The 16,908-nt window shown below is 41.2% G+C and overlaps 2 protein-coding genes across 2 annotated transcripts; both read left to right on the plus strand.

Annotated features, from left to right (window-relative positions):
* The first annotated feature begins 145 nt into the window (after positions 1 to 145).
* Positions 146 to 11,903, plus strand: LOC137262211 (uncharacterized). Its single transcript, XM_067800007.1, has 3 exons — positions 146 to 310; positions 4,538 to 4,664; positions 9,961 to 11,903. Exons 2-3 carry the CDS (start codon positions 4,660 to 4,662, stop codon positions 10,739 to 10,741), a joined length of 786 nt encoding a protein of 261 aa, XP_067656108.1. The 5' UTR covers positions 146 to 310; positions 4,538 to 4,659; the 3' UTR covers positions 10,742 to 11,903.
* A 3,648-nt stretch (positions 11,904 to 15,551) lies between these two features.
* On the plus strand, positions 15,552 to 16,470 carry LOC137260671 (uncharacterized). Its single transcript, XM_067798267.1, has 2 exons — positions 15,552 to 15,695; positions 15,931 to 16,470. The coding sequence occupies exons 1-2, from the start codon at positions 15,552 to 15,554 to the stop codon at positions 16,468 to 16,470; spliced, it is 684 nt and encodes a 227-aa protein (XP_067654368.1).
* Positions 16,471 to 16,908: the final 438 nt, after the last annotated feature.

The following is a 16,908-nucleotide window of genomic DNA, read 5'->3' on the forward strand; positions in this document are numbered from 1 at the left end:
TTATGTACATTGCATTTAAAGAATCAAATTCAATTTTTGTGCTTATCGGGTGGTCAGATATCACGTTTCTTTCTTGACGACTGAGAACTTCAACTATTTGATATCCATTAAGATTTTCATTTCTGGCACTGAGTCTAAAGTCCAGAGAGATCCAAGGTCTCATTGGGCGCACTGTCGACAATACAACTTTACTTACTTCACTCGGCACTCCTCAATTCCATTGTCATCTAGGCATGCATACCGAGGAATCCATTTTGGGACTGGATTTGTTAGTCGCACCCATGTGACTGTCAGATTGTTCATTATAACGGTAAGGCATTTATGACCATTATGCTGTAACATGTTCTATTATCCGAAACAGCGACCTGTCCAACAAAGCGGCAATTAAGTAACTCCTGTTGTCTGACATGTCTCAAGACAATAACAAGGTATTTTTCGCACTGCAAGCTGAAGTTGGACAACATGTATTGTCAAACCCGAGTCTGACAGTATGAATATTGCGACAGTTCGCCACCAAAACCAATTTCAGAGGTGTCAAACAATTGTCGAGAAACAGGTTCAGACTCTATTCTCACCAATCTTTTCAATCAAACTTTCACTGTCAAATTCGAGTTTGACGTTTGAAGTGTTGTGAAACTCTTGTTGTTCAGAAACAACCAATCGCAGTCAACGAAATTGCCACGTGATGTTTTTGGCGTCTGGTCAACTCGACCTACAAAATGGCATCGCTCACATGACGCGAAAGTTTGACAACATGTCTTTGATGTGTGAAAAGTGAGTTACATTTTACACCGCACTCAGCAATGTGCCAGCCTATCACGGCGGTTTGACAATAATCGGATCTGGACCAGACAATCCAGTGATAAGCAGCATGAGTCAACCAAGTCAGTAAGCCTGACCACTCGATCCCGTTAGTGACCGCTTACGACAAGCATAGGTTACTGAAGACCAAGTATAATCCCAGTCTTAACGTGTTCAAGATAGCAATACGAAAGAATAGGGAATTCTTTAACTTCTTTTTGGAAGTATATTCTTCAGAAATACCGGCAGCTTGGATGCATTGGTTCTTGATTGATATTAGACAGGTACCAATGGCTGCTAAGACGGTGTTATACAACTGAAGGCAAGTAAATGTATGTAAAATTTTCAAATTTATATTATATGAAAATCAGGAACATTATAACATTTAATATCTATTCCCACAGATTTCTTTTAATTAAATGGCTGGCCAACAGGTCTCGTGGCGTGAGCAAACAGCAATAGAAAATTGTCGGTAATTTTTCTAAAGGAAATTTAAAAATTTTAGCAGCCACGTTTTAAACTTCGGTATTGTTTCCATCAATGTACTAAAAAGTAGAAGACACGGACGTCCAGTCCTCTATGAGGCCGCAATTCGCTGTGTGCAGATGATAGTCGCACCAGTCCTGTAGTTGTGCTAGTAACAGATGTTGTGGGTTGGAATCCGGAAAACATATTTATTCCCGAGAGGGTGAACATCTCAGGATTTATATTTTTCATACGATGCCCTCGGACAAAATATCACTTTCTCATGGTAACGTGACGTCATGAGCAATGTCATGACGTCACGGTTCTTTTGTGACAATTCACATTCGCGGCCTTAAGATGTATTACCAGTTGGCTGTGTCAAAAGTCCTCGATTCACCCAAGATCAATCTGTTTCTCACGCCACCGTTGTAAATCAAACCTACAGCGCAGTCGAACAACTCCTGAAATCGATCAAAACCAATCGGAGCGTTATGATCGATATACATACAACCGGCATACACAACTGTAAGGACACGGGTAGAGAGGGCTCTTTGTGTGGAACTGTGTATGTATGACGGATTTATTGGGGTTTTTTTCTGAAAACCGATCGTGTTGAAGACGGACAATCTTGATGTTCATTGTAATATGGAAATGGTTAGTCGATTGTCGTTACATGTAAGTATATCACATATTTCTTCGAAACACTCTTAGCGCTAAGATAGTCACAGTTCCCATACTTTAACATTAACTTACGACTATCTTAAAGCTAACAGAGTCACAGTTCCCGTACCTTAACATTAACTTACGACTATCTTAGCGCTAAGAGAGGATCGAAAATCTAGGCAGATGTTATAAGCAGTGTTTTGAAACTGATTAAAGAAAACAGTTATATGTGAACATCGAGCCATAGTCTGATCATGACAATGATACAAGGCACGTGATCATTATAATCTGAGACGAGTTGTGTTCCCTTGTTGTTGAAGGATACGGAGGTTGTGGGTTCGTATCCAGAATTAACCTAGTTTTGACCATTATCATGTAAGCAGTAAACGCGTGAGCGTCAGTCTTCCTAGCCAGAGTGGTCACCGATTTTAACTGATCCATTCATGTAATATTTTGCCTTTTTATCCAATGGAATTTGAGCATACTGAAGACTAGCCGTTCCTTTTCGCTGACGTTTTATTTAATAAATCTCCCAGGCTATGCACATTCACGAACAACTGGTATCGTCAATGATTGTGAATTATGTTTTAAATAATGTTCATCACTATTTGTGACTTTTAACGCTCATGTAAGGTCAGATAACCATTTATTCGCTGCTACCGAGAGTATATATTCTACATGAACATAACACGCTTTTATATCTTCAAATTGTGTTTGTGTCCGTCTTCCTATTCCGATATCACAACTGTTCAGATCAACTTCCTTCCACTCGAAGCATCCGTCTACAAAACCGCGAAAAGTCACCTGAGTGAGTGAGCTTAGTTTTACGCCGCACCCAGCAACATTCAAACCGTATAACGGCGGTCTGTAAAGTAGTGACTCTGGACCAGACAATAGCATGAGCATGGATCTACGCGATTATGATTATGTGTCAGCCAAGTCAGTAAGTCTGACCAATTCATCCCGCCAGCGACAAGCACGGGTTACTGAATGTCAGTTCTAACCCTGATCTTCACGGGCAAAATGTCACCTGGATCATGAGATACAAAATGGAAAGCAGTCTTTCAGTCTTTTTACAGCAGTTTCGCAGTAGCTAAGGACAAGTCCGACACATTCTATCTATGTGTCGAATCGAATCCTGTCCTTGCTTGCGTCAGAGTAGGATTGGGATTGTAGTACCACGACGTACATGCGAATATTTAGCGAACAGATTGCGAATCGCTCGCGTCAGCACCGCGATCAAATGGCGCGTTACTACAGATACCATACATACAATTCGATGCACTAAATATACACAGACGTTCACTTCCAAGTGTATATCGTATTCGTATTCTTTCGAGTATCACCTTTCAAACCAGGCGTGCTCGACAATACAGCACTCTTACTAAAACAGGGCGTGCGCTGTGAGTATGTTGTTTGTTCATTTGTGGGCACACTTCTTTGAATTTACCAATCCATATTGCTTCTTTGCTTAAGTTATTTTATCTGCGTGATATTGATATGTTGAATAACGTAACTGGTCTCTTTAAACAAAACACGGTCATTAGGCATAATTGTATTTTTTGAAACTGTGATCCGTCCTCCACTTCCTTGAGGAGAAATGAAGTGTTCTCTTGTATGTTTTCATGCGTTGCATGATATTTAGTGGGAGAGCATTTGATTGAAAATAGGTACACCCTTACTGTAAGACCCATCAGGTACCTGTGGGCGCCAGGAACTGATATTAGTGTGCAACACTGCATGGTTACCAGGAGGATCCTATTTGCATGCTTGTGAACTGTTTACAGCCGCACTCTGCAATGTTCCGACCATATGGTGGAGATCTGCAAATAATCGAGTCTGGGCCAGGCAATCTAGTGCCTGAAATCATGAGTATCGATCCGCGCAATCGCGATACGTTGACATGCATCAGCCATCTCAGCGAGCCTGACCCCCCAGATCCGTTGGGTTGCTGAAGATCAAGTTTTAGCCAGATCTTCACTGGTCTACAGATTCCAGTTTTCAATCCGTGCTAGATTTGTCATATGAATGCGTTGGACTCAGGCTGTGACTTACCCATGAATGGCCGGGATAGAATATTGGCCTTCAGTAACTCATTCTCATGCTTTTGATCACTGGATTGTCTGGCCCAGACTCGATTATTTACAGACTGCCGACATATAGCTGGTATATCGCTGAATGCGGCGTGAAAATAAATTCACTCACACCTCACTCAGAATTTCACTGGATGACAGCGTGTCAATCATAGGATTGGCATGTCTAGATAACCAGCATCCGCCACCATGTAGCTAAAACATTGATCAGTGTGGCTTTAAACGGCAAATAAAAACAAAATGCAATCAACGACGTATCCCAAAACAAGTCAAAGGTCTCGAGCCAGTACCTCCAAATACACCTCTTGCAGCACTCTAACAGTTTCTTTAATTGGCACTTTAACGAGCAATGTGCGTGTTTGATGATAGCAAAGCATTCATGGTGACGATGTGTAAAATGACACCATGTTGAGCGTCCAGTATGTGTTGATGTGTCCGTGATAGGATTGTTTGGGACTGCAACACACCTGGTCAGAGAACAAAGGACTGTGAAACTGTTATAACGTTTGTTACAGAGTAATACAGATCCACCGCTTTCCAGTCTGATGAACATCAGAGCAACGTTGTCGACATCCTGCACATACTCTTCTCAACATGGCGACGTTGAAGACATAGTAACACCGTGTAGCTAAGGTATATGAGGTAAATGTATATGGACGTTGAAGACATAGTAACACCGTGTAGCTAAGGTATATGAGGTAAATGTATATGGACGTTGAAGACATAGTAACACCGTGTAGCTAAGGTATATGAGGTAAATGTATATGGACGTTGAAGACATAGTAACACCGTGTAGCTAAGGTATATGAGGTAAATGTATATGGACGTTGAAGACATAGTAACACCGTGTAGCTAAGGTATATGAGGTAAATGTATATGGACGTTGAAGACATAGTAACACCGTGTAGCTAAGGTATATGAGGTAAGATGTATATTGACGTTGAAGACATAGTAACACCGTGTAGCTAAGGTATATGAGGTAAATGTATATGGACGTTGAAGACATAGTAACAACGTGCAGCTAAGGTATATGAGGTAAAATGTATATGGACGTTGAAGACATAGTAACAACGTGCAGCTAAGGTATAAGAGGTAAGATGTATATTGACGTTGAAGACATAGTAACACCGTGTAGCTAAGGTATATGAGGTAAGATGTATATTGACGTTGAAGACATAGTAACGCCGTGCAGCTAAGGTATACGAGGTGAGATGTATATTGACGTTGAAGACAGTAACGCCGTGTAGCTAAGGTATACGAGGTGAGATGTATATTGACGTTGAAGACAGTAACGCCGTGCAGCTAAGGTATACGAGGTGAGATGTATATTGACGTTGAAGACATAGTAACAACGTGCAGCTAAGGTATACGAGGTGAGATGTATATTGACGTTGAAGACATAGTAACAACGTGCAGCTAAGGTATACGAGGTAAAATGTATATTGACGTTGAAGACATAGTAACAACGTGCAGCTAAGGTATAAGAGGTAAGATGTATATTGACGTTGAAGACAGTAACGCCGTGTAGCTAAGGTATACGAGGTGAGATGTATATTGACGTTGAAGACATAGTAACAACGTGCAGCTAAGGTATAAGAGGTAAGATGTATATTGACGTTGAAGACAGTAACGCCGTGTAGCTAAGGTATACGAGGTGAGATGTATATTGACGTTGAAGACATAGTAACAACGTGCAGCTAAGGTATAAGAGGTAAGATGTATATTCACGTTGAAGACAGTAACAACGTGTAGCTAAGGTATACGAGGTAAGATGTATATTGACGTTGAAGACAGTAACAACGTGCAGCTAAGGTATATGAGGTAAAATGTATATTGACGTTGAAGACAGTAACGCCGCGCAGCTAAGGTATATGAGGTAAAATGTATATTGACGTTGAAGACATAGTAACGCCGTGCAGCTAAGGTATATGAGGTAAAATGTATATTGACGTTGAAGACATAGTAACAACGTGCAGCTAAGGTATATGAGGTAAAATGTATATTCACGTTGAAGACAGTAACGCCGCGCAGCTAAGGTATATGAGGTAAGATGTATATTGACGTTGAAGACAGTAACGCCGTGTAGCTAAGGTATACGAGGTAAGATGTATATTGACGTTGAAGACATAGTAACAACGTGCAGCTAAGGTATAAGAGGTAAGATGTATATTCACGTTGAAGACAGTAACAACGTGTAGCTAAGGTATACGAGGTAAGATGTATATTGACGTTGAAGACAGTAACGCCGCGCAGCTAAGGTATATGAGGTAAGATGTATATTGACGTTGAAGACAGTAACGCCGTGTAGCTAAGGTATACGAGGTAAGATGTATATTGACGTTGAAGACATAGTAACAACGTGCAGCTAAGGTATAAGAGGTAAGATGTATATTCACGTTGAAGACAGTAACAACGTGTAGCTAAGGTATACGAGGTAAGATGTATATTGACGTTGAAGACAGTAACACCGTGCAGCTAAGGTATATGAGGTAAAATGTATATTGACGTTGAAGACAGTAACGCCGCGCAGCTAAGGTATATGAGGTAAAATGTATATTGACGTTGAAGACATAGTAACAATGTGCAGCTAAGGTATATGAGGTAAAAAGTATATGGACGTTGAAGACAGTAACGCCGTGCAGCTAAGGTATATGAGGTAAAATGTATATGGACGTTGAAGACATAGTAACAACGTGCAGCTAAGGTATATGAGGTAAAATGTATATTGACGTTGAAGACATAGTAACAACGTGTAGCTAAGGTATATGAGGTAAAATGTATATGGACGTTGAAGACATAATAACAACGTGCAGCTAAGGTATATGAGGTAAAATGTATATGGACGTTGAAGACATAGTAACAAGGTGCAGCTAAGGTATATGAGGTAAAATGTATATGGACGTTGAAGACATAGTAACAACGTGCAGCTAAGGTATATGAGGTAAAATGTATATGGACGTTGAAGACATAGTAACAACGTGTAGCTAAGGTATATGAGGTAAAATGTATATGGACGTTGAAGACATAGTAACAACGTGTAGCTAAAGTATATGAGGTAACATGTATATGTTTTAAATGTGTTGTAGTGCAAGAAAGTATAAAAGAAAGTGTACACTTGAAATTGTGGGATTGTTTGAAATGTTTGATTATGAATAATATGTATGTTTTATTGTGTGTGTGTGTGTGCGCGTGTGTGTGCGCGTGTGGTGTGGTGTGTTTTGGTGTGTGCGTGCGTGCATGAGGCTGCTTCGGTAAAGTATGGTACCGTAAGCTGTGATATATGTGTGTGGTGCAATGTTTGTGGCGTGATGTTTATGGTGTGGCATGGCATGGCATGGTGTGGTGTGAGTGTGATGTACGTAATGTGATGTTTGTCAAGGTGGTGTGGTGTGGTGTGGTATGGCGTGGCGTGGCGTGGAGTGGTGTGGTGGCAAGAAGGTACGGTAGGGTACGGTGTGTATGCGCATTTTCGATAAGAAGCCAGTACAGATGGTTGAATCTTTAATGTGTCTTAAATGTTTGCCCGAACATCGATCCGTCTATCAACCTTGTCTGTGAGACGCTTACCTATCAAATGAAACATGTCAGTCAGACAAATATACAGACATATTACTTCGTGTAAATGTATAGTTAGTACATAGTGTTAGTTTGCTGTGTGCATATATGTACAAGTAGTATATGCAGGCATCGACAGTAATCGTTTAAGCATTGACAGTAAGCATTGACAGTAATCGTTTAAGCATTGACAGTAATCGTTTAAGCATTGACAGTTCCCCGTATTGTTTAGCGTTGATGCCAGATTGGGTAGTCATTTTCCTCTTAGATAAAAAACTGGTTCAAGTCCATTAAAGATCTTTGCAATAAACAACATAAATTCTGTGTTATGTGTCACACATGGAGTAGTGTCAAGGTTTTGTATGACACCACAGTGAAGAAATACAATACTCTAACTAATCGTCAATGTTGAGTTAATCATCGCAACTTTAAACCATGCCTCCAAAAATAAATGCATGTGTTACGCTGTGTGCGAAATAGCGACTGACCCGCTAGACCGTGGGTAGTAAAAATCCAGACGGGCTCCAGACGGACCGGACTGGCTAGTGAATTTGCGGAGTGTATAATACACTTATAGATCATGCAGGATTATAGTCTGATAACTATGGTCATCATATTAGCAGGTTAATGAAGACTTGTATAAATATTTGAACATAAACAAAATATTTCAGACATTTGTTTTCTTATTCGTTTTAAACTGTATTTGACCTTCTTGCTTAGGTTCTGTATTCGCACTGTTTCGCACATTGCTTGTTGGGTATCATGGTCAAAACGTCAGATACGTCAGATACGTCAGAAGGTATGTACACCCATAAGTGGTGGTATGAAACGACTAACGGGATCGGGATCGGGTTGTCAGGCTCGCTGATGTGGTTGGCACGTGTCATCATAGCCCAGTTGGCTCAGAACTATGCTGTTGATCACTGGATTGTTAGGTCCAGGCTCGAATGTTTGCAAACAGCTACCATAACTGGAATATTGCGGAGTGCGGCGTAAATCAATCTCACTCAGTGCCATCGTATCCCAACGCTCATGCTATTGATCATTGGATTGTCTGGTTCAGATTCAATTGTTTACAGACAACTGTCATATAGCTGGAATATTGCGGCGTTAAGCAACAAAGAAAGGTGGCATATACGAGAATTTAAGTCAGGTTTTAAACAACGACACACCTCTAAACAGTCAGGAGGAACTACCGTTCTATATTCTCAGCATGTGTATTTACACCCAGCGTTAATGCAATGTTCGTGTGTAGATTGTACAGCTCTACGATTGTCAGACTTCTCGTGTAGACTGCATTGCCCCTGAGTGGGGGGACTTATCTAAACGCTCCAAGTGATCAAGGTGTTGATTCGTTTGTTTGTATAGTGTAAGTAATAGCCTTTCGAACTGCCCACGTCGAGACAGATAAATCTGTAACATGTTGCTACACAAACATTGAATCGGTGTTACTTGATAAGATCACTTCAGTGCGGCTTGTAGCGAATACTGGGATTAGGGATAATGTTATATGTCGAGTGTCGTGCAGAGTGTTTGGGATGGGTGACTGGGGACTTGGTAGCTCTGAGATACGACTGTTTGGGTTCTGTGATATGTAACGACGGACTGAACAGATTCAGTGCAAGGGGGCTTATGGAGTGCACGGCTTCTGTGATATGTGATCGATGACTTGATGGTTTTGTGTTGTGTTTGAGGACAGCTTGTTCAGTGATTGAGGATCGTTTTTTTTTTCGAGATGGAGGGTGATTTGAGAGAGTATGGATTCTGTTATGGAACGATTTAGTAACTGTAATGGCTCTAAAGGTAAGGAGTTTGGGGACACAGTTGGTTCTGTGATTTGTTGGCTTTGACTGTACATTTTATCCATGAGACGTGAGTGAGTGATTTCGGTTTTACGCCGTCTTTTGCAATATTCCAGCAAAATCACGGCGGATGACACGAACGCTTTAATCAATAGGTTACAGAGCTTCCAGCCCCGCAAAGAAAAAAAAGTTTGAGAAGACGGGATCCAGGGGCTGCAGGCCTCGGCCGAGTCCAGGGCGGAGACCTGTTTTTAACACACTAAAAGTGGAATTGATATGCTAAAAATGAGTGAAAAAGTGGCGAAGATTAATTTACGTTAATTTTTTTTAAGCGTGAGATTATCAATATCTGCCGTGAGAGCGTGACAAATGCTTAAAAACCGTGAGTCTCAAGCCAAAGGCGTGAGAGTTGGTAGGTGGTTACCCCACCGGCCCCGAAGATATCAGACTGAACTGGCTTGGCGGTTAGCCGTGGGAAGAACCGTTAGCATAGGTAGATAGGGCATGTTTTCGTGTTTTCTTAAACGGGGGGAGAATGTGATATTTTCATAATTCACGCCATTTATCTACTTATGCTTCAGGCCAAGTACAATGGGGAATCCGAAAGACCTGACACATAAACGTGCGAAGAAGTCAAGGTCACCATCAGCTGGAAAATTACTTCCGATTTATAATATCAGTTTTGGTGAGAACAACGATGATCTTGAGAGCGTCAGTTTCCATCAAAGTATGGAATCGTTGAGCAGTTTGTCTGGCACCAAAATACCGGACCTAGTGTGCTCAAAATATGCTGTTATCGGAGATCCTCGAGCCAGAAAGATTAAACACCGGAAGAAGACCAAATACTGGACTATGCCGGAGCTAGGAAAGAGCTTGCTGGTGGCGGAATCAAACGACCGCTTGTTTGACAGGAAGAACTTATACGGTATCAAACAACAAAAGCGATATGAGAGATTGATACGGGATGACACCAACGTGGAATCAGTTGTAAGTCGACCAGATGACTGTTCTCCTAGGAGATCCGTGGACAAAGAAAAGGACTATATTCTGTCTGATTACTGCACAACGGGAGACTTCCAGAAATATGAGCGTGATGAGGTTCACGTACCAACAGTCTACCAGAACTACTTCAGCAGACGCACGAACAAAGACCTGTATGTTCGTCATAAGTACTCTGAGGAATACCGGAAGCGGAACTCGAGATTTCCGACATGCGCAAGAGGCACAGGTTCCTGCTCGCACTTCTGCGATGTCCTAGGGAAGAGATTCTGTAAATGCTGTGAAGAATATTCAAACAGACTGTTTTCCTGGAAGTATGAAAGGCGGAAACTGTTGCCAATTCACGCTTACTTGGAATACTAATCATCTTTATTTGCACCGCTATTTCTAGTGTCAGACGAGGTTAATCTAGTACATAATATGACGTGGCAACTGATCCACAAACGCAATATCGATAACCTATATCGACATACACAGGAAAGCAGCGAGTCATATTCTGACCAAGTCTGTGTTAAACGACGGTGGTTAAACAGGTTTAGTGCTGTAAATGGCTTGTACATGTGTGTTCATAATACAACCTATGCTTATCAGCCAAAAGACCTCGACGTAAAAGTAAAGGAGTCATACCTGTGCCATATCACACCCGTGCCCACTCATCTTGACTTAGTCCTGTTTTGGATAGTGGTTCGAATACCACTTTCGCCTCCATTACAATTATTGGTTTGACAATAGGCTGAACATCTTTTAGATGACGAAGTGAAATACGATATTGGCACTATAAGAACATTTTAATCAAATTCGGAACTTCTCTCAAAAGGATTAACCCATTATCTTCCCACAGAGCTTACTCCTAGCACATCTTCCCACGTAGCCTCAATTAGCCATGTTTTTCGATTCTCGAAAAAAACACTATTTTTCGGTTCCCAGTAGAAAATTCGCTACACGAATTGTTTTTTCTATCCAATCCGATCATTTTTTTTCGATCCCTAATCCGATGAGCGAAGGATAGATTCTGTATTTCATGTTTAACTGAAAAGCAGAAACTAGCGCAATCGAGAGTGCAGGAATCGATGGACAAGATGTTTTTTTGTTGATGCGACATGCAAGATATTTAATTGCGAACATGTCTGTTGGTCCTCCTTGTCATCACTGGGTCCTTTCTAGAAGAAACGGTTGTGCATCGTGCTAGAGAAGATGCTCTAGGTTTCCTGGAGCACACGAAATTATCGAGGCTTTCCGAATGATCACTTTTGAAACGACGTCACTATTGCACAGCTAAATCTGACTGCAGCCAATCACGAATCCAGAACACCTCCACCATGAAAGGGTCGTATTGGAACAGAGGTTACATAGGAAGATATGACAAGAGCAAGCTTTGTGGGAAGAGAATGGACTTAAACATCCTATCTGTAAATAATACATTTGTTGTCACTCACGATTTGCTATGTGCACCATATACTGTTCATGAACTTAATAAAGGGTTCTTGTACCAGTAGGATTACCGCATCTACAGGACAGCACAGTGTGAAAATGTTTTATAATCATTGTAATTACAAAGTCATATTTTGATTAAATCGGGAACTCGTCATACCGAAAGCCCGAGATAGCTCATAAGCATTAAACTCCTCTATGTTGTAAACTAGGACAGTGGGGTACCCAAGTGGTTAAAGCGTCCGCTAGTAACGCTGAAGACCCGTGTTCAGTTTCCCACATGGGTACAATGTGTGAAGCCCAGTTCTGGTGCCCCCAAACCCCAATTTCTGGTGCTTAGCCTTCATTGACATGGACTGAGTATTATCAGAGGTGGCAAGCAGCATACTAGTCATGTCTTACAGTATTGACTCTGCAAATACTTGAAGTTTTGTTAACACCACAAGAGACAAAATGCATATATTTGGCCTCACCATTAAATACTACTAGTCTCATTTCATGTAGTTATTAAGTGCGGTATAGGGTAGCCTCGAGGTTAAACACGTGTGCAATATGTGAAGCCCATTTCTGGTGTGACCCGACGGCATATTGCTGGAATATTGCTAAATGCGGCGTAAAACTACACTCACTCATGTTGTTATTAGAACAGCTGGACACATTTCCTGTAACACTGTAGCTGTAGCACTGCAGACCGACAACGTGCCAATATGATCATCAACGTTGTTCTTTCATCAAGGCTGCTCAAAAAGCACGCTTTTTTTCCTACTTTGTTATTTTTGTGCGTTTTAAATATATATACTCGGAAGCAAATCTCTGAGGTTGTCGAGGCCTAGTGCACTCGATATATCCCAGGTTCTCGAAGCTCAACGCTAATGTGCATTCAAGCCACACACCATGTGCACAGGATTTCGGAACCTTTCAGACCTGTACTCGTTGCCGTATAACACGAGATCACAGGGCCTAATATAATACGCATTCTATCCAAATGTTTAAAAAAAAACACTCCTAAATACCACAGGGGGTGAGGTGATAACACGCTTCTCTCGTGACAGTGAAACTGGGTGCGTTTTACGCAATATTCCAGCCATATGAAAGTGGTCTCTAAATAATCGAGTCTGCACCAGACAATCCAGTGATCAACAGCATGAGCATCGATCTGAGCAACTGGGAACCGATGACATGTGTCAACCAAGTCAGCGAGCCGCACGAAATGATTTTTAAATGACCCGGGGTTATCTGATTTATCATCCAAAACTGCGTTCAACAGGAGATATCGCATATGTGAGATCAGACGATATATCCTAGAAGATATCGCTTTGACAGTAGATTTTTGAAACAATGCCCTCACAATGCTATGACGTAAATGAACTTGATAATGTCACAATGCTATGACATCGTTGCACTGCAGAGGTGTTCAGTGGTGTACATATTTCATTTCATAAAACTAATGAATAATGATTTTGGATGATAAATAGAATCTCACCCTCGTGTCAGTTATATCAACACTCTTTGATATTAAGGCAAAAATATCCTCTTGCAAGCCTGGGATATGTGTTACTTTTTCAACTCGTGTTGATATAACTGACTTGGGTGAGATTCTCTACATATTGGCAACTATAGGTATATTATAGCTAAACATTTTATGCACACGGTACCTTGGACAGCACGATACAAGAAACCTTGTAGTTTGGAATCTTCCCCAGACTGATCATTGATAGTGAGATAAAAATGAACCCCGCCAGACCAACGTGGGTGCTAGTATTTAAGGTAATCTATGTTTGTGCAGGAAATACCTCACTCTGTTGTTGTTCAATAGCTTATGAGCCGTGCCAATTTACACCTGTCAGAGGAGTACACAAAGTAAGCAGTCCAGACTCCCAGTTGTCTCACTGTCATTTTTATGGAAGTCACTGTGGCTGAACGGACTAGGCTGGCGATTGGCCATTGGCGAATCCGGGATGGGACTCAACTAAAAAAAGTACTAGAATTTGTACTTTACAACGAAAGTGAAATCCCAAATATGACATATGTTGCAGCTTATGAATAGATGGGAATATGTCTACACCCTGGTCCTGAACTGAGGGGTGATTTTGTAGCCAAGTGGTTAAAACGTCCGCTCATCACAACGTGTGAAGCCCGTATTGCTGGAATACTGCTACAAGCGGTGTAAAACCATACTCACTCACTCACTCACTCACTGGTCCTGAGATAAAGCTGGATAACGTATTAGATATCCAGGTCAGAATCGAAGTTCAGCAACCTGGTTTGGTCGTAAAAGGTGGCTTAATGAAACGGGGGTCGATGATGTGTCATTGTTAACGGACTGAATCGTTGCTCATTGTGTCAATCACTTGATTGTCTGGTCCAGGTCCAGTTACTTACATTTCACTGTGGTATGACTGGAATGCGCCTTTAAACAGGATAAAATAAATATATAACACACGCACACGTCATTCGGGACCAACTCGTGTTATTCCGAGACAACACGGAAAGGGACTAGTGTTGACGAATGACGCACGCCTTGTGTATTTTATGAATGTTTCATACCGAATGACGCCATGTCATATTTTCCACCATGTTATCACATCATGATAGCAACAGATAACAAACATAGATGCGGTAAGTGGTAACTTCATAAACTGAGCCTTGTCCATGGAAATGTATGTAATAGCTTTCAAAGAAATGCTAAACAACATTTTAGATGCACGTTCAAAGATAACAACAATGGGAGATAACTCGTGTAGCTTTAACGGACTTGAAGCGCGCGGTAAGAAGAAATCTGGGGCTGGGCTTCTTTTGAGAAAGCACTAAGTTTACTAAGACACTATGGTAATCTTAGTGTAGTGTTAAAGAATGGGGGATAAGTACTACCAATATAAAGTTTGCTTCGTCCAAGGAGCCCCCGGTGGGAGAAGGTTAGCATACAAAATTTGTTTACGGGAGCAGTGACATCATGCAAATGGAAACGCCTGGAGTTATATCACACACTCCTACATAGCTAAATGTATATTGTTACATAACAAGACCATTTGTAATACCCTATGATAATTTCCTGAGGAAATATTCTATTTTCACTTAATAACGTTCAAATTCAAACTGAAAACCTGGTAAAATGAAAACATGGAAACCGTAACCGGTTTTCTGTGTCAGTAGTTATTTGACTTCCTTCTTCCTTCAGCGAGTGGTCTTGACGCTGTCAAAGCAAGGTCTATCCCTCATGTAGATATTACGAATATATAGAATACATAGAATTTCAGGAACTTGTGAAAATCACCGTTCGGTTCTGATATCATCAATTCACCAGTGTATTTTGTATCTAATTATCTTACACACTTTCACAGCATTTCTGTGCTGTGCTGGAGTGAATGGCGGTGGTGGGTTTGACGTTGAGAGTGAGTGAGTGAGTTTGGGTTTCCGCCACTTTTAGCAAACACGGTGAAAAGGATGGGACACCAGAAATAAACTTGCCACACTGTACCCATGTGGGGAATCGAACCTGGGCCTTCGCTTTTAAATTCAATTTTAGGTTGCCCTACCGTCCACAAACAAAGAAATGCAATGATTGCATAAACATTTGTGAATACCAGTGTTGGCTAGTACAGTGGTGTTGTCCTATTTTACCCACTATACAGAGTTGTTTTCCTTGTAGTTTTTTTTTAAATGATTGCATGGCGTGTAAGGTAAACAGGGAACAAACAAGCGATATGGCGGAATGTAGATAGAGAAGACCAAATACTGGACTATGCCGGAGCTAGGAAAAGAGAAGAGCTTGCTAGTGGCGGAATCAAACGACCGCTTGTTTGACAGGAAGAACTTATACGGTATCAAACAACAAAAGCGATATGAGAGATTGATACGGGAAATAAACTTGCCACACTGTACCCATGTGGGGAATCGAACCTGGGCCTTCGCTTTTAAATTCAATTTTAGGTTGCCCTACCGTCCACAAACAAAGAAATGCAATGATTGCATAAACATTTGTGAATACCAGTGTTGGCTAGTACAGTGGTGTTGTCCTATTTTACCCACTATACAGAGTTGTTTTCCTTGTAGTTTTTTTTAAATGATTGCATGGCGTGTAAGGTAAACAGGGAACAAACAAGCGATATGGCGGAATGTAGATAGAGAAGACCAAATACTGGACTATGCCGGAGCTAGGAAAAGAGAAGAGCTTGCTAGTGGCGGAATCAAACGACCGCTTGTTTGACAGGAAGAACTTATACGGTATCAAACAACAAAAGCGATATGAGAGATTGATACGGGATGACACCAACGTGGAATCAGTTGTAAGTCGACCAGATGACTGTTCTCCTAGGAGATCCGTGGACAAAGAAAAGGACTATATTCTGTCTGATTACTGCACAACGGGAGACTTCCAGAAATATGAGCGTGATGAGGTTCACGTACCAACAGTCTACAAGAACTACTTCAGCAGACGCACGAACAAAGACCTGTATGTTCGTCATAAGTACTCTGAGGAATACCGGAAGCGGAACTCGAGATTTCCGACATGCGCAAGAGGCACAGGTTCCGGCTCGCACTTCTGCGATGTCCTAGGGAAGAGATTCTGTAAATGCTGTGAAGAATATTCAAACAGACTGTTTTCCTGGAAGTATGAAAGGCGGAAACTGTTGCCAATTCACGCTTACTTGGAATACTAATCATCTTTATTTGCACCGCTATTTCTAGTGTCAGAAGAGGTTAATCTAGTACATAATATGACGTGGCAACTGATCCACAAACGCAATATCGATAACCTATATCGACATTCACAGGAAAGCAGCCAGTCATATTCTGACCAAGTCTGTGTTAAACGACGGTGGTTAAACAGGTTTAGTTCTGTAAATGGCTTGTGCATGTGTGTCCATAATACAACCTATGTAAAAAGACCTCGACGTAAAAGTAAAGGAGTCATACCTGTGCCATATCACACCCGTGCCCACTCATCTTGACTTAGTCTTGTTTTAGATAGTGGGTTCGAATACCACTTTCGCCTCCATTACAGTTATTGGTTTGACACTAGGCAGAACATCGTGTAGATGACGAAGTGAAATACGACATTGGCACTATAAGAACATTTTAATCAAATTCGGAACTTC

The sequence above is a fragment of the Haliotis asinina genome, chromosome 14 (genome assembly GCF_037392515.1).
Source record: "Haliotis asinina isolate JCU_RB_2024 chromosome 14, JCU_Hal_asi_v2, whole genome shotgun sequence".
Taxonomy (NCBI): Eukaryota; Metazoa; Mollusca; class Gastropoda; order Lepetellida; family Haliotidae; genus Haliotis; species Haliotis asinina.